This window comes from Manacus candei, unplaced genomic scaffold (assembly GCF_025592945.1).
Source record: "Manacus candei isolate 608988 ecotype Guabito, Panama unplaced genomic scaffold, ASM2559294v1 h1tg000028l, whole genome shotgun sequence".
NCBI lineage: Eukaryota > Metazoa > Chordata > Aves > Passeriformes > Pipridae > Manacus > Manacus candei.
Window position 1 is genome coordinate 10,458,646 of NW_026138076.1, and position 12,713 is coordinate 10,471,358.

The 12,713-nt window shown below is 40.2% G+C and overlaps 1 protein-coding gene across 1 annotated transcript in view; it reads right to left on the reverse strand.

Annotated features, from left to right (window-relative positions):
- Nucleotides 1-11,628, reverse strand: part of CHIC2 (cysteine rich hydrophobic domain 2) — a 29,939-nt gene extending 18,311 nt beyond the window's left edge. Inside the window, exons 1-3 of the mRNA XM_051790394.1 lie at nt 11,355-11,628; nt 5,599-5,653; nt 5,300-5,455 (exon numbers count right to left, since the gene is read on the reverse strand). Of these exons, the coding sequence (XP_051646354.1) occupies nt 5,300-5,455; nt 5,599-5,653; nt 11,355-11,473 (330 nt within the window). The 5' untranslated portion in view covers nt 11,474-11,628. The remainder of the gene's footprint in view (nt 1-5,299; nt 5,456-5,598; nt 5,654-11,354) is intronic.
- Between the last annotated feature and the right edge of the window lie 1,085 nt (nt 11,629-12,713).

Sequence of the window (12,713 nt, forward strand, 5' to 3'; positions counted from 1 at the left end):
ATACATTTGAAGACAATGGTAAAGAATGCATATTTGATACATACAAGTCTTACTTTTAAAAAAGTTTTAATAAGTTGACTAGAGCCAACATAGAGATGACATAAGCTCTGGTTAAGATAAACATAATATATTACAATTTTAAAGGTTCTTCCAAACTGTATTATAATGTAAATTGTCATAACAGAGACTTCAAAAGCAAGGTACCTTCTGTCTAATGCAATTGCCTTGTGGAACTCCTTGGAAAAGCATTAGGCTATTAAGAGTATTTCCAATGTAAAGTCCCTGGCAGATAAGCATAAGAGAAAAATATACATTTTCTTCAGTTTTGAAAATAAATGTAATGTATTCATAGCTTCAATAAACGGAGCTAATATATTTTAACATCAGTATCATCCATTGACAAGCAAGACTACTGTATTTAAGAAAATTCATTCCAGCTCCTCCACCACATATTTAACTTAATCAATACTTGGGACATTGTAATTAGCTTATGTTTACACAGCACTCTGAAGATGTGAACTGCTAAGTGACAACTAATGATGAGGCTTAAGCAGCATTCATCAGCTTTGTGTGAATTCACAAACAAACAAGCAGTTCTTGAAAGTATTAATACAGATCACTATTAAATATCTAATTCTATTCATTTTAAGAGATTGTCCATAAAGCTTTTGAAACATGCAATTTACTTGTACAATACCAGCTTTTAAAAATCTAGCAGTATTGCAATTCTACCATAGCTTTCATTGTTACTGTTTCTGTTGAAATTATATATCCTATTTACACATCAGGAACTACAGCATTTAGTTAATACTGAAAATGAATGCCAATTCATTTGAAAAGTGGCTTCAAATGGGCACCTCAGTCTGCAGCCCTTTTTGAATTATAATTCACACTCTTTTTACTTAAAGAACAATAACTTAAAAGATTTAATGTTCATTTGTACAGTCTGGAACTTGTCCCAGAAACTATGGTGCAATCTATGAGTAAAACTGCTGAAGATCATTGATGATGTAGATCTGCAAATGAGGGACTACTTCCTGCAACTTTCTTGCAGCTTTTATTCATTAAAATCGAATCAAGACCACATAAAGGAGAGAGGCAACAAGATATTGAATCAAATAAAACACTTATTTTACTGGTGAAGAGTAGCAGGTTTTTTCTCAAATACCTCAATGCAAATGAAGAAAGGAAACAACACTCTACAAAGACTTACAAAACTAGCACTGAACAAAGCACTGAAAAGAAAAATTCAGTGAAGGGAAGGTTTTCATTGCATGGAAATGCATTAAAGTGATATAATTAACAATTAAGCTTACAAATGTCTGTGACTTAACAAATTCCTAGTTTGAAGCACCTGATGATTTAAGGAGAAACACCGTTACCTTATTTTTCACTGCACAAAAATAAGCATGTATTCCAACTATACACAAACTTTCAATAACTGTCTGTAACCTCAAAAATCTTATCTAAATTTGTGATAACATTCCCACGTTAGAATCTAAAAAGTCAATGAAAGGCAGTAAAAATACAGAATTCAGAGAAAGACTAAGAGAATTATTGTAACTTCACGCACTCTGAAGCTGCTTTTTTTACAAAGTACCACAGGAATTTAAGAGTATGGTAGATAGATTCAGACTCTTTAAACCAGACATTTCTTAATTGGTCATTCTGAGAAAAATTACTCTTCTATATTAAAAGTAAGCAATTGTACAGTTGTTTCATTTAATAAAATCCTTGAGAAACACTCCCACTTGCTAGCTCACTGCATATGTAATTTAACAGAACAAATTTGTTAGTCTTCTATTTCAGTAGAAAAGCGCAAAGATGAAGGCTTATACATTTTTATTGTGCAATTAAGACATGATCTACATGAATTTCAGGACAGGAACACTCCCATCCTGCTTTCAGAAATCAAACTCTAATTGTACTGTCTTGGGAGTTTTTTGTGATCACTGTAGCAAAGGATATTACACAGATCAGTTCCAAGTAACTGGCCTTTCATTAGGAATCACTTAGGACAGGACTGAATTATGAAAGCTCTCTGGGTAACACTTTTTGGACAAGTGTAGGTACTGCAAAATAAGTAACACTTTATTTATTGATCATTTGTTATACTTGGTTTACAATATGAGCACTAGTGGGAAATAATTCACTGTATCTAAAAGTTAAAGGGAAGAAACAAGAACATGTTTCCTCAAAAAGTGAATCCTGGCTGTTGTGACTATACCTATGGTTGAGTCTGGCCAGCAAAAGGAAGTCAAAGCATGAAAGATCATTTGATCAACACAACCCTTTTCTAAGACACAGCTCAGGTCAGACATGAGCATTTCAAGAGTTCAAATGTTAGTGAGTACTTCATATTGAGTACATTAGTCTTATGTATCAGCAAAACTGTGTCATTAGCAGCAAATCAAAATAGTCTATGAGTTTACTTTTTTTAGTGGAAGAATATGAAGTTACAGTTCTACTGGAATCCACTGAGCAAATAGAAGATTGGAACATAGATGAACGAGGTAGTATTTACAACTGCTGTCAATTTGCTGAGCAGCTCCAGGTAATGCAATTTCATTTTCCCCACTTCTAGGAAAATACATATCATTAGTTTCCTGCACTTGTCACAGCACTTCAACAAACTGATGGAAAGTCCTGCATAAAAGAAAAATCTTACAAGCTTGTGGATGTAATTCAGTACTGAGATCTTAAAGGGTACAAAACCTGTAATTCCACGTAAGAGGGCTTTAAAGGATTTATATCAGTTGGTATTTTCCTGCTCTGGGTCTATCTACCAAGACAAAGTTGAATCCACCCATACCTGTACAAGCAACTCAGGTGGTAGTAACTTTCCACTGTTTTTCTGACAGAAGTAGCCCTGACTAGAACAATTAAAAATTCTTCTGCTTGTTGGTTACAGCAGAATTTCCAAATATGTCCTTCAGATATATTCCACAGCTTTTCTCCTTACCTTCTCTACCAGAAAAAAATATTCTTTCCCACCCATTTCCAGGATTAAGAGTTCAGAGTTAAGAGCTTGGGAAAGCACTCTTTTCCCTTTCATTTTGTCTTTAAGAACACAAGCTAATTAATTTGTCTATATATTTAACCTTCTAGATGCCCAACAGACACCAAGTTCTGAGTTCTCTCTAAGCACACATCCATTTTCTGAACTGCTGATATGGACAAATGATGCTGATCAGAAATCTCCAGATTGACTTAAATGACTTACTCTGGAGGAATAATCAAACTGCCTGAGCACAGGCATTGAGTGTCATCAGTGTCTAGTGCCATTGTGCCATCTACAGTGTCTGGACAGCTGAGTCCAAAGATCAATTACACTAATGCTGGACATCCAACTGCAGAAAAAGGTGCAAAGGTCCTTAAATGTCTTCTGGTACCTGCTTTAACAGGAACAATGCAACATTTACGGACAATCTAGGCCAGACCTCTGGGATGACTCACAGAACTTCAGCCCCAAGTCTGTGTCCATGCGCCTGCTGTTCATTCTTTTTTCAAGACACTTCTGTTTTTATCCAGTCTCTGTATATTACAGCAACAATGACACCACTACCCTCTTTCCAAACTCCTCTGAACAAAGCATACATGGCTGGGGTTTTTTTTCAGATGAATCCTTTTGGAAGGAGTTTACCGTCCATGAAAACTTCAACAGAACTTCTCTAACTGTTGCTTCACAAAGTTCCCACACAGAACCTCTCTCCTCAGCTTCAAATGCTCTTTTCTGACCCCAGATGCTAGAAGCCCTTGTATTTTTTCTGACTCTGTTTAACAGTGTATAAAAAGTTGTTTACTTGTGAATCTATTCTAATAATAGATTAGAGTTTGCAACATCGGCCCCTACCAGGTTACATCCTGTTATCATTTCCTGCTACAACCCATTATATGAGAAAAATGGGTCAAACTACAAAGCATCAGAAGCATCTTCATTTAGAAGTTAAGCATGGACAGTAGCAATGCAAGCTTCCCTTGTGTTTGTAATGAACAGAACTAGACCTAGAATGGTAAAGGTAGTCTTCTATGCGAGCTAGTTAAGTCACCAACTAACCTGTTGAAGCAATCACGAGATTCTAATTTATTCTAGCAGACTTTTGGGCTATGGATATACAATCATGCTACAGGAGACTTACTAGTTTGTTACAGCTTGAAGACAGAAAACCTCATGTTTGGTATAATTTCCACTGACACCAATATTTTTATTTTGGTTATTTTTGTGATTTTTCCCCACAGACACCAACATTACCAGAAGGCTTTTCTACTTTATTCTGCATACAGTTAAAACTAGACTTAAGTAATCTCTTAAACAGACTAAGCATTAAGATCTTAACACAGAAAGTTAGAGGATATAAAAATACAAAGGTTTTATTATAATTACTGTTCACCCTACACTTTTTAGAATGCCTTCATTTATTGACCCTATAAAATGAGGACTTCTATAGAGAAAAACATGATGATGTTCAGTGTACTGAACTGTACAAAAGTTGCAGCATTAAGAAGTATTAGACATGAGAGAATATACACAAACCTTGCCATGAAATGGAAAGATGAACTAAATAGTGAGGAAACGATGAGGAGGCACAGAGACTTCTCGTAAAGTAGTGAAATAGAACTAGTCAAAGACAATTTTTACACACACAAAAACAGAAGAGGTGGGAAGGTAGCCTACTTAACTGCACTGAGGGAAAGGAAGTGAAAACCAGGCACAAGTAATGAGCTTCTGTTATGAGCAATACACTAAGTGCCAAGTGTACACAGACAAAAGGCTAGTTTCAAGTTCTTAATGTAAAAAAAAAGAATCTTACTCATCTACAACTTGGAAGGAAAATCCAAAAAGAAACATCAATTATCCTTTTAAAAAACAGCCTTTTTTAACAAAAATATATGGTTACTTGGGCCACAGTGTAATAAGAAGCTCCTCAAAAGCAACTTGTCACTCAATCACTGCCAAATTCTGATAAACTCAGTGCATCACAGAGAAGATGCAGCTATTAAAAACATGTTGAATGTTAGTTCAATAACAATAAGAACTGTACAGTAGATAGTTCTAGGAGAGATATTCAGCTATACTACTTCTCATTGAGTTATAAGCTCAAAGTCCTAACTGGTATCTTTTGTAACTTTAACCAGTATGGTAGACAACTGATATCAAAATGTATGAAACAAAATTGATTTAAGTAAATTCTAGCACAAAGCTTTTAATGGTGGAGGAAGAAAAAAAAAAGTAAATCAAAATGAGAATAAAGCCAGTACAATTGTAACTATCAAAAATTATATGAATAATTCAACTTACTCTTTTACTGAGGCAGATAACTGGCCACATACTACAACCTAAAGTGCAGCAGCAGCAAAGGCATCCACATAGTAGCCATCGTACATTAACTGGAAGATTCTTCTTAAGACAACTATTAACTCTACTGATGCTGGCTTTAAATTCTTCAGGTGCAACCTACAATGAAAAAAAAAGAACAAAAAACAAACTAGTACTCCAGCAGTTAAATTTATTACTTTTATAGCGGTCTATACTTGGAACATCTGTTTTTGTAATAAAATCTGAACTCCAATTTCAAGCTCCCATTCAAAGATACTCACCTTTCCAGTTAAAGATGAAGGAAATTCTGCTTCAAATTTGTTGCTTAGTCCAAACCTGCAAAAACAAAGTTAAGATTGTACCAAAATTATAAATAACCCTAATCCATGCCACAAATTACAAGCACCTCATTATACTTTCAGTGTCTGTATCAGCAACAGCATTCATTTCAGGGAAGTAATACTCATTATTAAAATTCCTAAAATTATCCTAACAGACAAAAGCACACCACTGTACACAGACTGAAATCCATCTTGCCTAGAGTCTCTTCTCATAGTTCTCTTGATACTGTTGACTCTTCCCCAAACTCAGCGAAACATATAAGCAATAGTGGAAAGTGAGGAAAATTAAGTACTTATGGGGAAAGGGGAAGTAAGTTAAGGGCACAATTTTAATCACCTCCCTCCTGCACCAACAGAGATGCATCTTGAAGAAAAGCTCATCCAGTGCTAAATAACTGTTCTAAGCTTAAAAAATCAAATCAACACCAGCTTGTTTTTCAGAAAAGAAATACATAGTAAGTTTCAAAACACAAAATACTGTGTAACAAAACCTGGGTTAAATGATAACTAACTTTAAAGAAACATACTAACTATGAATGTAAAGCTAGGAAGCAGTTTGAAATGAGCTAGAGTTATTGAATCTTCTGGGTTTCACAAGATCTAAAGATAGAAGAGTTTCAGCTTTTCTAACTAAAAAATGTTTTCTACCTTATAGTTGCCTGGTTGATTCATGAATGGATGAACCTCAAAGAAAATCTGAATGTTTTCTGGCATCTGGACTGGGCTATAACTTCTAATAGGAACGATACAGATTAAAAGTCATGAATAAAACTGTATGACTGGCTAGTCATTTGGTAAACAGCAGTCAGTGGAAAATATAAGTTGTAATTAACAAGCCTCTGACTATAAACCAGAGCAGTCTTACTATCAGATACTACAAACAACACAAATCAGAAACTAAACTGCTCAAGACTTGAATATTGGCAGTCCAGCTGTAGAAACGTAGCATGATTGTGTTGAAAGGGATCAAAGGTCATCTATTCCAACCTTTCTGTCATTAGATCAGATTCCTCAAAGCTGCATCCAACTGAACTTTAAATACCTGCAATGATGGTGCATCTACAGCTTCTCTGAGCAACCCATTCCAGTGTTTCATCACTCGTCACAGAAAGTGTCTTTTTTATATACAAGCTAAATCTATGCTTTTTCTGTTTAAGATCATTGCCCATTGTCCTGTCATTATAGGACATGGTAAAGTCTCTCTCCATCTTTCTTATAAGCCTCCTTTGTATATTGAAAGGCCACAATACGATTTTTCCAGAGACCTTATTTACACATAAGTTATCTCTCAGCTCTGCAACTTCTATAAATCTCTCAAAACTGGTGGAATAACAAATGAAAATTGTTGACCAGAGAAACATATGGCGACCAAGCATTACCACTTCGACACAGAACAAAGAAAACTTATACTTACTGGAAACATAGCTCTACCATTGAAAATCCTGTTGACTACTCCAACACAGGAGGAACATTGACCCTTTCCCCAAACTGCTGAGTGAAACTAAGTGCTGAGGCAAAAGTTATGTAAATGTCAGAAAGTGTCATGCCCTATCAGTTAAGCTTTTTAAAATTGCCAGTAAATTGAAATGGAAACCAAAGTCTGAAAAAAATCCCTTGGACCCACACACATTCAGAAGCAGCTAAAGCAGCTCGTGCTGCAAGAACTAAAATGAAGCTGAGCCCCTGACCAAGAGATGAGACAGAATTTCAGCTGTCCCTCTACCCAGAATACTACGGAAGCCCTTGACTCTGAGGCACGAGCAAGTAAGTTACAGGCACAAGAAAGCCTCCTTAAGTCATGAAAAGATGTAATTGCAGGGAAAACACTCCTCAGTTTCATGCCGAAGATTTGTCAGGACAGAAACAAAGCGGTTTGTTTTGTCAATGTATGATCCAAAAGTACTCAAATATTGACAGCTCCATTAAACACAAACAAATATTCATGAAGATCGTAAAAGCCATGCCTAGCAAAGGTACCTCTACTGGAAAACCCTGAAATTGCAAACACTGAGGCAGAGTAAAGCACAGAAACTTCCAACCAGTGCTGTTACACTTGGTCGAAGTTATAAGCAAATAGACTAAGAGTTGCTCCTTGAGGCTTGTGGCAATGTTGAATGCATGGTGGGACAGTGAAACTGAATCTAACTCTACCAACATAATTCTGAGCTTTCTCCATTACAGTTTGTCACCATACACAGGTAGCAAAAAAGGGTGACTCTGTACATTAAAAGCAAACCATACCACACATTGTAAGTAGTTACGTGATCTCAGAATTGTCACTCTTGACTGCAAGCTGCAATTTGGAAACAAAAATATTAGAAACCTCACAGAACACTACTACATGTTCACCGCAAAGACTTAACAGCTCTGATAAAAAAAGCAGAAAAAATATGTCTCAAAATCAAACACTGGAAATCAATATTTTGGAGATGCATTTCCTCAGAGAGCTGTCCTACTATAGCACTAGATTTCCTATGTGCAATACTGCATCTCCAGTGACACACACTCTTCTCTGCTTGCTCTATGCCTTTCCACTCTACATTGTGTCTTCAACAGATCCATGCTCACCTCATGCATGAGTACTTCTTTTAACCTTCCTGGACCTGAAAAAGTGCTTCTTGAACATGACTCTGCTTGAAAGGTTCAGATGAGTTCCTGCCCTTATGTACAGTGGAGAAAGAAATGGTGAGAGGTGGAAACTTCAAAGTACAGAAGTTTACAGTGCAGGATACAGCCAATTTGTAACCTTTTTCAGCTTGCAGTTCAGATCTTTCTCACACAAAAGAACTCATACATGCTATCCTCTTCCTCTTTGTCCTCTCTTATTGAGACACTAAACCATTTTTTTCATTGCTCTCAACTTTAAGTTCACATGTTCCCAACCCTTACAAAATAAATACATATTCCACAAATCTTAACACACTCCATTACTCTCACATAGCCCTGGTTTCACTCATATGTCCTTGATACAGCGTAAGGTTGAAACTGCAGTTTAACATCAAAGAAACTGACTTGGGTGAAAATATCTTTTGCAAGGTTTTGTTCCCCCTACAAAAAGTTATCTTGCATCAAAACACAAGGTGCTGTAACAACAAACAGCATAGAAAGGCATTCATCAGCACAACACAACAGCTCTCCATCATTCCAACACTGCAAGAGACTAAGAAATTCAGTATTACCAGTTAATGCAGTCTGCTATATATAAGGCTCAACTGGTCAAGGAACAGGAAAACAATCACTGAAAAACACATAAATATTGTCTTCATGATTTCAAACTCATCATGTACCTCCCTTCCTACCACAATATGATTTTAGAAACAAGTGTGAAATACCTTGGACTTTCAGTTCAGTTGTAAGTAAGGATCTATATTTTCCTCAGTTTTCAAGTTTCTTGCCATTAGAAGAGATCACCTCACATTACCAGAAATTAGATGAAATGTTACTACTGTCTACCAAGCTACCTCAACTCTGCCGGTGTGAAAACAGTTTAAAAAAATGATGTTAGAAAAAAAATTAGTATTGTCTGCAGCATGCTCCAAACAGTGAGTTTAAGGAGAAAACTCTTAGTGCTAACCAAAAGCCCCACATCCCGCAAAGGCAAAGCCTTTGTATGTTTTATTTGGATAATATTTACCTGCTTTCCTTTAATTGCTTTTAACTACTCAGCTTAGAAAATACTCTGACACACTTCCGTTCTCTGTTGGATGAAATCAAGTAATGGTAAATGTCTTTCTGATGCTAATCTGTAGTCATGGAATTGACATATTTCAAACTCAACATTATGACTCTTATGTGAGATCAGAGAGGATATAACAACAGACTATGAAAAGAGGGCTTCTGTTTAAATATACACATCGCAGAAGCAGTCAGCAACTCTTCAATCTGCAGAGCTAGGGACAGATCAATCCAGTATCTGCTTAACTGCAGATAATTTTTGTCAGACCTTCAAAACGTATACATGCTTTTATACTGGCAAGACTAATTCATCATGTACCTAAGGACTTGACCTATCCCTTATATCCATCAAGTGAATGTTCTAACAGGGATCTAACTGTTAATAATAAGTTTCTGGATCAATGACAAAAAAAGTTATAGGCTCTACAGAGCTAAAAGTGGCTGATGCTATTTAATGAACTGTTGACACCTGGCACAGTAAAGAAAACATATGAAGATCATTTGCCTAATTTTGGAGGCATATGTACATATTTCATTGCTCATCCAAAACCTAGAGAACAAGTATTTTAAGGAAGATCTTAAAGTAATAAACTAGTAACCACTAATGAACAATTAATGAAGTAGCCATCCTTCAACCACAATGTCCTTAACTAGTCACAGCTAACACTTCACAAGCTTCCCCAGCATTCCACTAGCAGGCCTTCATCTTGTCTTGCACAACTAAACCTTTGAGTATTAGAGATGAAACCAATGTTTGCCTCTGTTTCACTTCTTTATAGTCTTCATTTGCGAGTATGAAAACTATCTAATTGTGGTTTTGTTCTGTTTTCCAGAAACAGGCTAAGGCTACTGGCTTATTTTCAGTGAATCACTGGTACAACTTCTGTTCACAATAAACAGTCATAAGCTGAACACACTGACTTCACGCTTCTGTTCCTTCACAGGGCCTCCTCGGCCTCCTGCCCCATCTATGTTCTTTGAGCTCTCCAAATCCCTCTCAGTCTATCCATGACTTATGTCCTCTTTTTAATCAGAGAGCTAACTGTCCTGTCTGGCTATTAGTATTCATGCCAACCAGATATTAAAGCAGCAATGTACCAAAATGCCACAGAACTACTCTAAATTTAACCCTGGATTTCTGGGCAGGTCAGTATCCGAAAATCAATATTTATGGGACTCAGAGCAACAGACTACAATCCCTTCAACTTTTATGTCTCTATTCCCAGACTAGTCCTGCTGAACACTGAACGCTAAAAAAGAAAAAGTTTGCACTACTGAGTCTTGTTTCCAGCTTGATATTTCAGCTTCTGATAGTATACCTCATAACTGACAACAACTACACTTCAACTGATTGAAGGAAAGATATCCTCATCTGTTACATTATGGAAAAGTACTACACGAGCTGGTCACTCGCTGCTTGACTGTCAGAGATACCAAACATTCACAAATCAAAACTAAAGTTGCTCCCATGGTAAACACAGTGAAACAACACATATCAATCACAGCTTCACATAATTTTACATGTACCTATCTAACTGATGCCTCTTCTTTGTTAAAGCCCTCAGAGCTATATTAGCGGTCACATGTTAAACGGGAGTGGGAAAGAGGTACATAAATAACCCTAAGCAATAGTCCAGCCAGTCATGTGCTGGCACATACCTGTTATACACAGGAACACAGGCACCTGACTTCCTGACAGCTCATCATTTTGGACAAATACTTCACATTCCTCCGCCAGTCACAGCCCATGCCAGCCTTGTTTCCTCAGCGCCTGGGTGGAGGTTTGCACCCGCTTGCGAGTCCCAGGCGGCTCCAGCTGCCCGGCAGGGCCGGGAAGAGCCCCCTCGCAGCACCACGGCCGCCGGGGAAGGGCAGCAGTCCCGGCCTGGCGCTCCCCCCGCCTGCCCCCGACTCGCCCCGAGTTGCCCCCGCGGGCTCGGAGCCCCCGGCCGCCCCCGTCCCGCCGCCCGGGCCTCCTCCACCGCCCGCCCCGGCCACGCAGGCCCCGGCGCGGCCCTTACACGGTGACATGGCCGGAGCCGCGCACCACCACCGGGTCGGGGGAGTACTTGAGGAGCTGCTCCTCCAGCGCCCGCTCCTCGTCCTCCTCCTCCTCGTAGATCTCATCAAAGTCCGCCATGGCCGGGCCGGGGCGTCCGCTGAGACAGAGGAACCGGGGCGACGCGACGGGAGCCGACCGCGGAGGCGGGCGGGAGGGGGCGGGCGGGGCGCCCCGGGGCCGGGCCGGGCCGGGCGGCGAAGCCGCGGCGGGGCTGGAGCGGCGGCGGCTCCGGGCGGGGAAGCGCCCGACACCCTCCGCGGGGGGAGGGCGGGGCGGGGCAGGAACAACAACAACAACATCCGGCCGCGCGCCCCGCCCCGCCCCGCCCCCCGCCGCGCGGGGCGTGTCCGCGAGGGGCGGGGGGTCCGTGAAGGGTGGGCGAGGCCTCGGCCCCGGGGGTTTGCGGTGCTCGAGTTTCACGGACTCACAGGGTGGGTCGGGTTGGAAGGGAGCCCAGCGGGTCATCTGGCCCAACCTCCTGCTCGAGCAGGGTCATCCTAGAGCAGGATTGCATCGAGTTGGTTGTTGAATGTGAGGGAGACTCCACAGCCTTTCTGGGCAATCTGTTCCAGTGATTGTTACCCGCACAGTAAAGAAGTTCCTCCTTGTATTCAGGTGGAACTTCCTGTGCATCGGGTTCTTCCCGTTGCCTCTTGTCCTATTGCTTGGCACCACCGAGCAGACTCTTGACACCCTCCCTTCAGCCACTTACAGACATTGATGAGGTCCCCTCTCCTATCTCTTCTCAAGGCTGAACAGGCCCACCTCTCTCAGCCTTTTCTCATAAGAGAGATGCTCCAATACCTTAATCATCTTTGTCACCCTCCACTGGACCCACTCCAGGAGCTCCATGTCTGTCTTGTCCTGAGGAGCCCAGAACTGGACACAGCTCTCCACAGATGGGGCCTTCAGGGTTGAGCAGAGGGGCAGGATCACCTCCCTCAGCCTGCTGGCAGTGCTCTTCTTAATGCATCCCAGGATACCATTGGCCTTCTTGGCCACAAGAGCACAAGGGTTTAGCCCCTTTTTGGGTCTTCATGAAGTCAACCAAGGGCTTTGGATACCTGCTGTGAGCTAAGGGATTGCCCATTGGGCAATCTGATCTAGTGGAGGGGAATGTGGGGGAAGTGGCCCTTGCCACGGCCAGTCTGCTCACACAAGGTCTGAGACCAGGTGTCTGCATGTCCCTTGGTGCTGTCAGTGCCTCCGTCTGCCATTCCTGCAGCAGCCTTGCAGCCCTCCATGGTAGGCACCATGCCAAGGCCACTGTTTGCATGGAGTGCAATGAACAATGAAATTGCAGAGGAACAGCCCCTTT